The 13,841-nt window shown below is 29.3% G+C and overlaps 1 protein-coding gene across 3 annotated transcripts in view; it reads right to left on the reverse strand.

The window, feature by feature from the left end:
• MICU3 (Mitochondrial calcium uptake 3) overlaps positions 1-13,841 on the reverse strand; it is a 60,038-nt gene that overhangs the window by 7,638 nt on the left and 38,559 nt on the right. For 2 of the 3 annotated variants that reach the window (XM_014415045.3, XM_067048868.1), the window contains exons 6-11: positions 13,548-13,601; positions 5,459-5,664; positions 3,558-3,686; positions 803-963; positions 582-739; positions 298-365 (exon numbers count right to left, since the gene is read on the reverse strand). In XM_014415045.3, coding sequence (XP_014270531.1) covers positions 298-365; positions 582-739; positions 803-963; positions 3,558-3,686; positions 5,459-5,664; positions 13,548-13,601 — 776 coding nt within the window. The remainder of the gene's footprint in view (positions 1-297; positions 366-581; positions 740-802; positions 964-3,557; positions 3,687-5,458; positions 5,665-13,547; positions 13,602-13,841) is intronic. The other variant, XM_014415047.3, reaches the window with a different exon arrangement.

Genomic DNA, 13,841 nt, shown 5'->3' on the forward strand with positions numbered 1-13,841 from the left:
TAGCATACAGTAATTTAAATACCAAATAGTTTTATGCTATTTTAAATATATATTAGTTTTAAGAAAAAAAAATATCAATATACTTAGAAACAATGCAATATTAGGTGGAAATAAAAAATTAGATCAGTAATATTTCCAAAATTACGATGAATAGCGTAAGTCTTAGAATGCACATCATTAAAGATAACTGAAATATTTGATAGCTTTTGAAATGTATCTTAATATATATATAAAATGACTAGAAACTTGATAACAATGTAACATTGTAGATTGAGTAATATAAAATCATAAACTTACGCAGGATTTTTAAGTTCTTGTTTAACACAATGTTTGAAAGCATCCCAGCCTTCTGATTTCGTGTTAGTCTGGAATGAAAAAATATGTGACCAATTAAATTCAAAACACCAAAATAGAGAATTTAATGAAATTGAATTGATATTTGAAAGGAATCCAAAAGCTTACTACTGGAATAAATGAGAGCAATGAGGGTTTTATTTAGTGTAATTCATGTAACAGAATAATAAAATTTGTTTTCAAAATAGACAATATTTTTAAATAACTATATAAACTAAGGTAAATACCTTGAATCCTCGGTGGAGACGGTCTTTCATGATAGCGATGAACTCCCGATAGCTGAGCTGTCCATCCCCATCCTCGTCAAAGATAGCAAAGACTGTGTGGACTAGGTGTCGTGAGAGGCTTGTCCCAGTGCAAATCATCACAGCTCTATGGAACTCGTCTGCAAATTATTTCAAGTCAGTTAAATGAAGTAAGGTTTTGAGGTATTAATATTGTTATGTACCTTTCGATATTGGATGATCAGCAAGTGTATACATTCTCATAGCTATAGTAAAGTCTTCCAAATTATTCAGGAATTGACAGAATACTTTGAACTCTCCAAAAGTGATTCCTGGCATCGAGTCTTTGACACGAGTCATAAGACGCTCCAAGTACTGTCCATGGCTGAAAAAATATGAAACACTAATGTTATTACTTTATTAAGGCTAAGTTCAGATATAGCAGAAGGAATCTTCAGTTATTCTCATATAACTGTTTCAAGGTTGGATTATTATATCAGTCATATAAACAGATCAGCATTGGGGGTTACATTACTTGTTCATTCATAGCTGATGATTCATCAAACATAAATCAACATACTGAATTCAAACTAACTCAACCTTATTTTTGTTTATAATAAAGTAATAAATAAAAAAAAAAATATTATACTTGTTTGGAACAAAAAAAATATGGAATGCAATCAAACTAGTGAATTCTCCACATAAAAAATCATTATATTCCATGATTAAAATATCACTAAAGAATTCTTTATCATGGTAAAAGAAAGGCTAATGTTTAAATATACAAACTTTGAGTTCATGTCATTTCTAAATTTGAGTAATAAATGAAATTCAGGCCACTTCTATATCTACAATAAAATAAAGAACGGCCGATGTGCCCTGGAACAACAAAACAAATAAAATGGACATCGATCATTCTTGTACCAAGGTACAGAATTAAAAATAAACCTTTGTTGGTTGGACTGATAGGAGAGTGACATTGAGAAGGCAGATGGTCCACAGGGTCACAATACTTAGTAAACCTATCTTTATCTCGCGTTACAAAACAAATTTAGACAAATCAGTTGTATATTTATTTTGTTTTTTAAATGTCATTATTATTTAACTGTATAATGGATTCAACAATATAATTAAATATAAAATTTTAATGTGTTTCTGTTTTCCATGGTGTAATTCATGAATTTCTTTCTTAATATTGTATACAATATATCATTATTAGTACAAAATATTATATTATATACAATATAATTTCATTATTTGTATATAATATTATAGTAATTTTATTTCCTACCCTCCTTGATTCCTGGCTTAGAATATAATACTGTTATTGAAAATTAATGCATATTATTTACAAAAAAAGTTATATTTATTTTGTGTGGTTCAAAATGATACCCCAGTAAGGACAAAAAGTTGTATTACACACCTTATATATAATAAAGTGATAAGATAGGTAACTAGAGGTATACGTGATTCTGGAGGGCTGAAAAGGTTTGACTGTTGAGGCACCTGAGCCCATTCCAGCTTTATTAACTGAAATCATACCCTATCCAGAAGATAGAAAAGGCATTATCAATTCTTTAAAACACCACTAGATGCAGCTAAGGTTGAATTTCCTCAATAGTCTACCATTGTTAAATGGTAGAGGGGAGGTAACACAACTCCACCTGCAGTATACCTTCCACAGAGCCCAGCTCCATACATGCGGTACAACCAGTATAAGAAAGCAAAAAAGAGATTGGTTTTTCAGTTGGACGAATTATATCAATATTCATAGAACATTACAATCTTCCCATAATGATATTTGTAAATGTTCAATGATTTTATTTTATAAAAATAAGAGCTTAGCTAATAATTAAATAGATATTATATCTTTAATTGAAACGTATTGCTATGTATTGACAATCCGGCATATGATTAAGGTGTTTCGTCATCTGCCCCTATACCTGGTCAGGGTATCCTTCTGGGAAGCTTTTAGCATCCTCGGATGTGAAAACATCTGTATTAAGTTTGTCACATTACCAGAGGCCCCTGAGAAAATTAGATTGGCTAACCTTTAAGTTACAAAAATGATAGTTTGGGACGAGGGACCAGAATCAAATTAACCAGGTGCAGGCCCTTCCTGGACAAGTCAAACTTTTTGTTACGCATCCTCGGCCCTGAGGAGGGGGACGCCTGCCTCGGGAGTCTTCGGACATCGATAACCAATCAGAGATGAGATTTAAAAATAAGGTAACGCCCCAAAAGAGAAGTTGGAGAAAAATACAGAGAGGGAATTTAGAAGAGCAGACGGACACTCAACAGGAAGGCTTAGACGGAGTCACAGTCAGGATGCACTTCGACCAGACGAAGTTGTGAGAAGGGCCACCACACCTGGACATCCCTTATGAAACAGAAGACACCTACGGCACTACATCCCACGGCATCAACAGCTATAAGTATAAATTAACTAATAAGTAATCATGTAATAATCTATATTTTATGGCAACCTTTATCTGAATCATTTGAATCATTTTTTAATCATAATAACAAATTGTAAATAAATATTTAGTTTCTTTATGTAGTTTATATACTATTATATATCCCAATATACCACTCTTTATTATCCTATAAAATTAATAGTAAGAACATTTTATAAATATAAAGGTATTTAATTGGTAAACTGGTAAACACACAAACAGCCTTTGGAAAGGAATCCAATTATAATAATAGTTTTTTAGGACTCAATTTATAATCAATTAATTAACTTATTTTTGGATAATTGCCTTCAGCGATTATCCTGGCATCCCAAGTAAATCTGCTACTAGTACATAGCAGTATATATAATTATAAAATACTTTAAGTTCACTTCCAGCAGTTAAAACAATCTAACTTGGAAACATAGTAACTTTCATTTTTGCAATATGTTACTATGAATACAATAACATCTTATTCTAGGTCAGTGAGCCTTTAGGTCAGAATTGAATGACTTCTTGGACTTACTCCTCTGCTGAAAGTTGAGTGTATCTGAGCATTATCTTTGCAAAGTCCACTTCACTGATAGTATCGTTGCCTTTTGCATATTCCTGGAACTCAATTTCCAACACTTCAGTTTGCAAATCATCCATAAACCTGGAAAAAATATATTCTCAAAATATAATTTAAGAGTACTACATTACTTAAATTAAATGTTTTGATAAAATACAGAATAAATATTTTTAGAAAAATAACATTAAATATTCAGAAAATGCCCCATAATACGAGAGGTATGTCCAGAAAGTAAGAGTACTCAATTCTATGTATTAAAAAAAATTACATGGTATTATACCCATAATATGTTACTTATTTTTCTAAGTAATCACCTTCCCATTCTATGCAGGTTGTAAGTCATGGCACAAGCTTTTTCATACTCTCCTCATAGAACTGTCCCGCGATCTCTTACATCCATTTCAAGACCTCTTGTTTCACCTTCTAATAGGTGTGAAATTTTATTCCCTGTCAATCTTTAGGAAGGTAAAAAGATGAAAATATGAAGGTCCCAAGCCAGAAGAATGAGCAGAAGGGTTCAACACATTCTAACAAAATGAGTTTAAAAATGGCAGAGTAAAAGTGAGTGCCATTGGTGGTGTGCAGGTGGATATTGTTGTGCAACAAAAACACCCATGAGAAGCAGCCTTATGACAGCAAGTACCTTGGACTTATTGGAATTTCTTATTGACAAGCTTCACAGAAACAAACACTACAAGTTTTGGTACTGAGGTGGGTCTCCAGTGCTTGTTGAATTCAGGAGACCCCCACTACCCAAAAAAAATTATAAATCACAACAGCCCAACAGTACCCTTACTTCCTCAACATGTTTCATATATTTGATTAAAACATGAAAAAATGCCAATATATTTTTACTTATCACTGTAATCTATTTCCTAGCATGTTTTTTTATAGGATTGGAGACTGTTTGTTTGATATCATACCACACTTCTGTTGGGTTTATACACACATCCCTAGCTCGTCCTAAAGATCAGATCAAGCCTGTGGACTGTAAGTTAAAGGGAAGAATACTAAAACAAATACTTTGTGGAAATGTCTACCAGGACCCTTCCAATACTCAATCCAACCTTTATAACACTCAACTTTGAGCAAACAAGATAGTTAAGAGTACCATAAAGTAGTTTCTCTTTGTTCGAAGCAGTTTTCACGATATTGGCCAAAATAAATACACAAAATTTTATTTAGAAAAAAATTTGGTTTTTAAAAAACTGTATCTCAGAAACTATTTAACGTAAACAGCTCTATACTAACTCAAATTTATACTACTTGAAAAAAAGGTTATTAATTTTTATTGTGTTGTAGAAAGTTTTAAGCAATTATTTAGAGAAAAATTCAGGCTTTTCAATTTTTCGACTACTATTTTAAAATTGATTCCTATTCTTTTAAAAACCAATAACACAATCTTTTTCAGCATGAATTTTTATATGAATTGATAGTAGACAAGAGATTTTTTTAAATGATTTTTAATAAAAAAAAAATTCAAGATGGCGGCCAAAATAAATCATATTTTCCATACTTAGATTTTTCTAGACTTTTAGCATGTCAAAAAGATAACAACAAAACAAAGAAATTCAAACAGTATCTTTGTGGGTGTTAGTTCCACCTAAAAATATAAATCTTCTCTATTAGTTAGTGAGATATCTCTGCTGCTGATGCTACTGCTGGGTTATTGCAGCAAGAGAAAAGGAACAATCGTTTGATGTAACAAAAACATTTTAGTATTATAAAAATTTACATAGGAAGGAATATATAGATCAGTTCACTTTTAATGATGATTAAAGAAAAATCAACAATATATGTCATAAAACTCCACAACTACACATGAGTAAAATCATATTTTTAGAAGTGAAACATACTTTCGGAACCCTTCATATTTCAGGTCTTGGTTTCCTTTTGTACCAAAAAAATGGACAGCAAGTGTAGTATCCACATTATGCCTTCGTTGAAGTCCTTGATCATCATCAACATAATCAGCTGTTGCAGATCCCTCAACTTGGAGCATGTTGCCATCAACGCCAAGTCCTCGCTTGTCTTTCCAAGCATGGCTAAAGATTTTCTCCATCTATTCAATAAAATATAAATAATTACATACAAACACATGGAAAATATGATATTAACAACCCAAAAACAATTCATAACTAGAATAAAAGATAATAATCATATAACTACATTATTATCTAGTTAAACTACTATACTTTTTATTTTTTTAAATTGGAACCAAAATATTAGTTTGAACCTTAATATAGTAATTCTAAAAGGAAACCTCCAAAACTATGGCAAACTTTATTTTTTATTTAACAAGATTATGTGTATAAAGTGAAACTTATCTTAATGGACATCCTTGCATAAAGGAAATGCCTCTTGAATGAAAAATGACTTCTTTTTTTAAGGTCCCAACAAGCATACATATTAAAAGCATTTAAACACCTTTATTACGGAACTTTTCCATTCTGGACTCTGACACCAAATTGTATTTCGTATCAGCACTTTTCACTCCTCTATAATAAACACAAATCATAAAGTATTTACGTAAAGATTCGAAATTTCAGAGCTAATTTTTGCAGGCCACTTATTTTGGGAAAAAGTTAGATAATACTATTTTACATTAGAGCAATAGAAAAAAATTAAATGAAGTATGATAGAAATAAATAATTGACCATATTATTTCAAATTATGAAGCAGGTGGTCAGGGGTGCGGTCGCAAGAAAACAAAAAATAGTTAACAACTATTTATTTGCCGACGTTTCTAAAGTATGCATTAGGTATTTTATAAATGTATGTATCAAGTTATTTAATTACTAATTAATTCTTATTTCAAATTATTAATAAAATTTGCGTTATTTATAAATTATATTCCATATTAAAGTAAACCCAAAAAGGTAACTTACTTTTGATTGTTTTATTTTGAATTTCACTTTCATTTTATTAGACACTTTTTGCACTTATTAGGGGGTAATTTACAGCACTAAGATATTAATTTAATAATTGTGTAGCCAGCGTTCAGTGTATGTAAAAAAAAAGTTATACCTCTCCCTCACCATAGTCATAGGTAAATATTCTCATAATTTGACATATCCACTGATTTCCAATTTTTTTTTATTATGTATATAATGATTTTGAAACAGCATTTTATTTACTGATATAATTAATAATTAATTTAAAATTCAAAATTGTGTAATAATCTGCAGCGTTTTTAAAAATATAAATCACAATTTTTTTTTTTATCTGTATCTGCTTTGTGGAAAAAAATTAGGACAATATAACATGTTTAGTAAGTTTCGTTTATAATTATGACTTTGATAACAATCAAATAAAAATAATATACATTTAATCTTGAATTATTTGATTTCAATAATAGTTTTTATTAAAGTGAAAAGTTCAAAAAGGAAATAAAATGCATATCATTGCATAAGCTGTTATAGTTTGCAGGTCCAAAAAAATCATTATATCATTTCGAAAAAATCATTATACCATTTCAAAAAATCAATGTATTATTCTACAGAAAATAAGTAAATAGTTATATTATTTCATTTTCTTTTTATATTAACTTCTTCTTAATGGAATTAATTCCTTTTTAATGGAACCTCCATAATAGACAAAATCATCTTCCCCGAGGGTGTCTAATAAACAAAAGTTTCATTGTATCTATAATTATATTTAGACTAATGACCTTAATGAACTGCTTAAGAATTATAACTATGAATTCCTTTCATTCATTACATGTGTTTAATGAACAATAACCCATTATACATCTACACGTGAAGAGTAGATAATTTTATTTTGTCCATTATAATTAGATTTCTAATAAGAAGGGATTAATATAAAATTTACACAAAAATGAAATAAGAAATTTGCATAATGTCACTTATGCACTGATACTTAAAAGGTCTAAAAAAACTATCAGATTTTTATACCATTACAAAAAACATCATTTTGTAGCATACATATATAATTTTTTTTGTTACAGAAATTCTTTGATGTCACCAGGACAATCCTAAGATTTTTTTTAATTGGTATAATGACTTTTTCAGACTTACAAGGTATCACAACTTATGTGATGATATGCATTTTATTTTGAACATAAATTTTTCAAGTTTGATCAAAATTACAATTAAAATCAATAAAGAAATATATGGTATCAACTCAACCAGCCATACTGGTATTTCAAAACATAATCAAAGTTAGAAAAAGATTTTGAAACTCCAAATAAAAGGATTTCTCAAATAAATAACACCTTAAATTAAAGTTGTAAACATAATTAAAAGGAAAGCTGCCTAAATAACAAAATGAATTTCACAAAGCGATGAAAAAAATAAAATAATTTACTAATATATAGTTCCAATATTATTAATATAATAATGGGGTGAGTCATAAAAAAATAACTGATTTCATTTTCTTGAACATATTGGAGAAACCCTAAGACTAAGAAACAATGGTTAGACTGCAACCAACCAGCTGTACCACTCGGCATGATTCCAAAATATTCATTGCAAAAGGTCGAACCATTGATTTAGAACTTTATAGTGAAGAGTTAATGTACATATGTTTCGATTCAGTGTTACCCAAGATTAGTAAATGGTGATAATGTTTTTCAGAAATGGGTGGAATTATGCTTCTTCCTAACCCTGCTTCTGGAGTTAAAGCCTTAGGAGCATCATCCCTTCCAGCAAATTGCTCACTATCTTCCAGGAAAAACTTTCAATGCTCCTAGATGAGGATTAACTTATGCTGCAGATTTCTATTGTTCCAAACCCGAAGAGTGGAACAGTACAGTAATCCAACAGTACTAGCCTTTATTTGACAACTAACCATGAAAAACAAGATAAATACTTTGAAAATTAAAAAAAAAAAATTGTTTTAACATAAAATAATTTTCAAATTTGTAAGAAGAACAATAACTTTTTATGACTCATCCCATTATTAAAAATAATAACCCAAAGATAATAAAATAAAACTAATCCTACATTAAATAAAATAAATAAAGCTCAGTCAAAGAAAAATAAACAAATGTTAGTAGTATTGTGTAAATAAAAACAATAATTAAAACATGCAAAGAAGAAATGAAAAAAAAATAAATTAAAATAAAGCAGGTTAAGTGAAAGTGAACTTTATTTAATGCAAAGGTCTCAGGGAGATAAATTATTGCAAAAATGATGAAATAAGTTGAAAATAAAAATAATTAATTTAGTGATATTTAGTACTTTTAGCTAATGTACTGGTCTACGTTTCAGAAATTAATAACTTTTCAGGAATTTTAATAAATAACTCAAATTTGGAATTAAAATTGTAAAGAAAGAATATAATACAATTGAATCAGTTGCCACAGTATTGAATAAGCCAATACTTCAACCAAAAGCTTATCCTCTATGTCTGTTATGTTTGAAAGAAAATAAAACTTTAAATTTATGAATAAATTCTATATAAAACAGTTTAGAAAACTGGTCAAAGGAGTACTGTTTCCATATTGCCGATGTTTCAATCACAATACTCTAAACCAAATTGTTACCTAACCGATCAAATAATAATCAGAAAAAAGTAGTAATTAAGTTAAGGTAGATTTTATTGATAGAAAAACATAAATTAAAAAACAAAATGGCCACGTAAAGTACATTGCACATGATATAGTAATATGATCTTATCTTTTTCTGCCCTGATGATTCCTGAATTGGCTAAACATTGACTAATTAGGCGGCTAAGGGCTTTGTGTTTGGAGTCATTTAAACCTTAACATTTATCTCTCTTTTTGAACTTAAGCTCTTTTACATAAATTGCAGTCATCATAAATATACATTATTACTAAGAAAAAATAAAATATGGTAAACTCTGAGACGTTTGACGAAAGTGATCACTATCAACCATAAAATTAAATTCCCAATAAGCAGATGTAATCAAGAGATGACAATGATATATGAGAAACAAATAAGCTCTATAGGGCCCTTATTATCTGCAGTAATTATGGCAGAGTGCATGAAACGCAATCAACATGGGCTCTATATAATATTTCAGTTAAAAAAAAGAAGATTGGAAAAATCAACAGCTTAAAAAGCAATGTATTTCCTATTAGCTGATTTTACAAGCAAATATTTAAATAATTAATATGCAAATTTATCATCAATAATAATCACTGAATAGAGTTATATATGCATATGATGAATGAGTTTTAGTCTAGTTTATTAAAGTGTTGAGGCACACTTTAAGTCCAGAATTTGTTTACTTAAAACGAAAACTAAACCACTAAAAACTAAATTATGTGTCTCTGTCACACAGATTGAACTACCGTATTTACATTATTGATCCGTCACCACTACTTTTTGCCAATGCACTGGAGGTGCAATTCCATTGAATCTTGATATCCCTGAAGAAATTGCTTTGTGCTGTCACAGAGATATGTGAACATCAGTGCTTTGTAGAGTAGTGCTAGTCTCAGGATACTCTTATACATGTAGAGTAGCAAGCGAAGAAAGAGCTGGTGAGATGAGCAGGTGAATAAGGTGGTAGGATCGTTTTTGAACGTTCTCACTTTTTGGTAGAGGTGGGCAGAGAGTTTGAGGTGACGATCAAGCTTCATGCTTAGATAAACTATTGAGTTTGACAGGGAGATAATGGTGTTAGCTACTCAGAGTTACACTGTTTGTTACACATCAATGTTCAGATAACCCAGCTGTTGAACAATCTCTTCACAGACTGTTTCGGCTTGAGTCAAATGCTTTGGTACAATAAATGAAAATCATGGCCGTTGCCTCATTCCGGTTGAAGATGTTGTTTATCTCAGTCTGGAGCTTCATAAGATGATGTTTCAGTACTTAACTTGTTCGTAAGGGATTAGGAGGGTGTCTCACAGAATTCCTGAACGTTATCCTAGATGATCTTGTAAACCTCAGTGAGGTGAGGTAACAGACTAATAGATCTTTAATGGTCTGCCTTGGTCCCAACTACTCTTTCTTGTTGGAGTGAGAACAAGATAGCATGCAGGTTTGTGAGATGGGCGATACCTATTTGTGGAAGCTGTTTGAAAAGAACTGTTTCCACTCCATCATGACCTAGTACCTGATTTCCATGTTCTCTTCTTAGTGTGGTCTTCAGTCCTTTCGGGGAAACGAAAATGAACTCTTGTAATCATTGTTTACAGGTTCAGTCATATGGACAATCATAATCAAACAAAACACTAATTTTATTTAAATCATTTTTTTTTAGTTTAAAAATGTAAGGAAATTAGTTTGTGTGTAAGAAAATTTATTTAACAGATTAAATAAATAAATATTTTTTGGGTGATAATTGTAAAATAAAAAAAAATATGAATTCTCAAATAGTAGCCTTTGAAAAAAGTTCAATTCTTATTTTTTCTTAATTAACTGCTTATGTATAATAGTAATTTTTTATTTTTCTGTATGAAGAATTAAACTAACTAAACTATGTCTAGAAAAGTATCTTTATATCTTAATCCTTGAAGACTGTAGATAATTAGGGCACTGTCAGAGGTTAAAGCAAACAATATCACCAGATAGATGAAAAAAATGAAAATTTAGTTTATAAATGATTGGTTTGTTAGATGTTCAATATAAGTTATGAGCTTACTACTACCTGTAATTATTAGATTGTGCTTACAGTACAAGATTACAATGTTTAAAAATTACTATTATTATACTACTGATAAAAATTAATATTATTATACTACCTGTAATTATTAGATTGTGCTTACAGTACAAGATTACAATGTTTAAAAATTACTATTATTATAATGCTATAGGTACAATAAAGTAAATTAATAATCACTAATATAGGTGTAAAATAAACTGAAATTTATTAATTCTAAACTCAATATTAATTTTCAGAAATAATATAATCAGTAAATAAATAAAATAAAATAACTTATTAATAAACAAACTTGTTCTACAGAGAGCTCTATCGGAGGTCAAATAGATCATACAAAATAACTTCTGACAAAGTGACTCAAAAACAAAATACAGTGACACATTTCTTAGTGAATAAACAATGAAACAAAGAAAGCTTTGAAGAATAGGCACAATGAATAGATAGACAATAAAACTTCTTGAAATGACTATAAATAGCTTAGCAGTTGCAGACACAGAAAGAAGTAAATGCAGACAGAGTTCCTTCAAACATTAACAAGGAAAAATATAGTGATAGTGCAAAGGAGACAATAATACTATAGAATAAGACTATTAAAAACCAAAAATACATGGAAAAACAGGAAGACATAATGTAAGATGTGACCAGTTATAGATGATGAACATCACTTCCAAAACAGAGGGCATGGTAAACAAGCTTGAAAATTTTAAAAATAAATCTTAAGGCAGTGATAACCAATTAATAGAGCTTTTCAAATCAAATTATCATATGATAGTGGAAGAACTACATGAGCTAAAGACACATAAATGGATTGCCTAGGTAAGTCTGATGTCCATTCATAAGAAGGAAGAAAGTTATGTAAGAACTATCAAGGACTTTGTTTAATCTGCTTAATTAGTTAATCCTTAAAATTTTCTTTGCAATCCTCTAAAGTGGACTCCTGTCATTTGTTAAATGGAAGGTGAGCTATGAGACTACCAAGATAAATTCCTAAAAATAAAATCTTCATCCTTGTGGCAAAAAATTACAGAATAAATAATTAAATATCCATGTAAATACAATAATTTCACTGCAGCAAAAATAAGCACTAAATTCAAACTGGCTATGCATGAAATGTTCCTCTAATGTTTAATGTTGGAAAAAATGTTGATAGTGCATGATTGAACCAAGATGGCACCTGAGATATTTTGTGGATCTTTAAGTAGGAATTTGGTATTAGACAATGTGTGTGTGTATGTGCATGTGTGTTTGGGAAGTCCAGTTCAATAATTCCATGAGACTAAGGTAGATCAGCTACAAAGCTAAATATATAAGTAGTTCATGAGATGTTTAATGTTTGCTTAGTGAACGTTAAAGCAGTTGCAATTGAAAAGTAGTGCCAGTTTTGTATGAGAAATCCATTTGAGTCACTTATCTGGATGTCCTGTTCTGTAGGAATAAAAAGAACCTCATTAACAAATACAGTAAGGCAGGATGTACATTTCAGACAACTAAATTATAATATCATAGTTATTATTTCCCTATTAAGTTTATATGTTGACTGCCAAAGTACTTTTCAGGAATGAAAGTAAATTTTATTAATCATATTGTAATATGGCAAGTTAACAAACTACAAGACAATTCACAGTTAGCATCCTAGGTAATAACTTCAACTATGGGTAATCTCATAGATGGCGTCTCACTCAATAATGCAAAATGCATACGAGATAACTTGTATTTGGCAGTAAACATGTTAAAAGAAAAAACTTATATGGAATATATAAAAATATAAAAAAATTATTTTAAAAAATGCAAATATTTTATATCGAAACCAAACACCTAGAAGTAAATAAATCATGCACTAAAGGGCTATTTTGGTGGAAAAACACAACAGTTAAAAATAAGTAAAAATATATCATTTCATATATAATCAATTTTACAAAAAAAAAGAAAAAAAAAAAGACATATTTTCCATGAATACTATATTAAATACTACAAATTATTTATATGACTGGATTATCAATGTTATAAGTACTAAATTAGAAATTTTGAAAAAGAGGTAAATGTTATATGTTATTGTGTTTTTCTATAATTTAAGATATTTTGAATGCTAAAATTCATGTTAAGAAAATTATGAAGATGATGTGATGACTGGATTAGACAAAATGATGAAGCACAATGAAACCTGCTTTAAGCACAAAACATTTAACCGCATTGATGAATGGCAACCAACTATCATCTCCAAACTGATTAAATGCAATTAAAACACTTATTTATTTGTTAAAGACATGAAACATAGAAACAGCGCAGAAATAGGTCACAAGCAGAATTATATATCATTTATTCTTCGCTTGCTTTCAAAAAAATTAAACTCACAAATAATTTTTCTTCTTCATCATGAAAACGCTGCTTACCGAAAATACGCTGAAGCTGTATAAAAATTTGAACAAAAATTCAGATAAAATTGCTATAAAATAAAAATAACATACACTAAAAAACAATAAAATTAAAAGGAAGCAAAACAATTTCTTCAAGTTTACAAATTAACTATAAATTTTTTTTTGTGGCTAAAATGTAATATAAAATAAGTACAATAAATTTAAAAAATATTAAATAAAAAGCAAACAGCACAAAGAAATAATTTTTCAAATAGTATCCACAATTATAAAT

Source organism: Halyomorpha halys, unplaced genomic scaffold (assembly GCF_000696795.3).
Source record: "Halyomorpha halys isolate HHAL.00 unplaced genomic scaffold, Hhal_1.1 Scaffold91.1, whole genome shotgun sequence".
Lineage (NCBI taxonomy): Eukaryota > Metazoa > Arthropoda > Insecta > Hemiptera > Pentatomidae > Halyomorpha > Halyomorpha halys.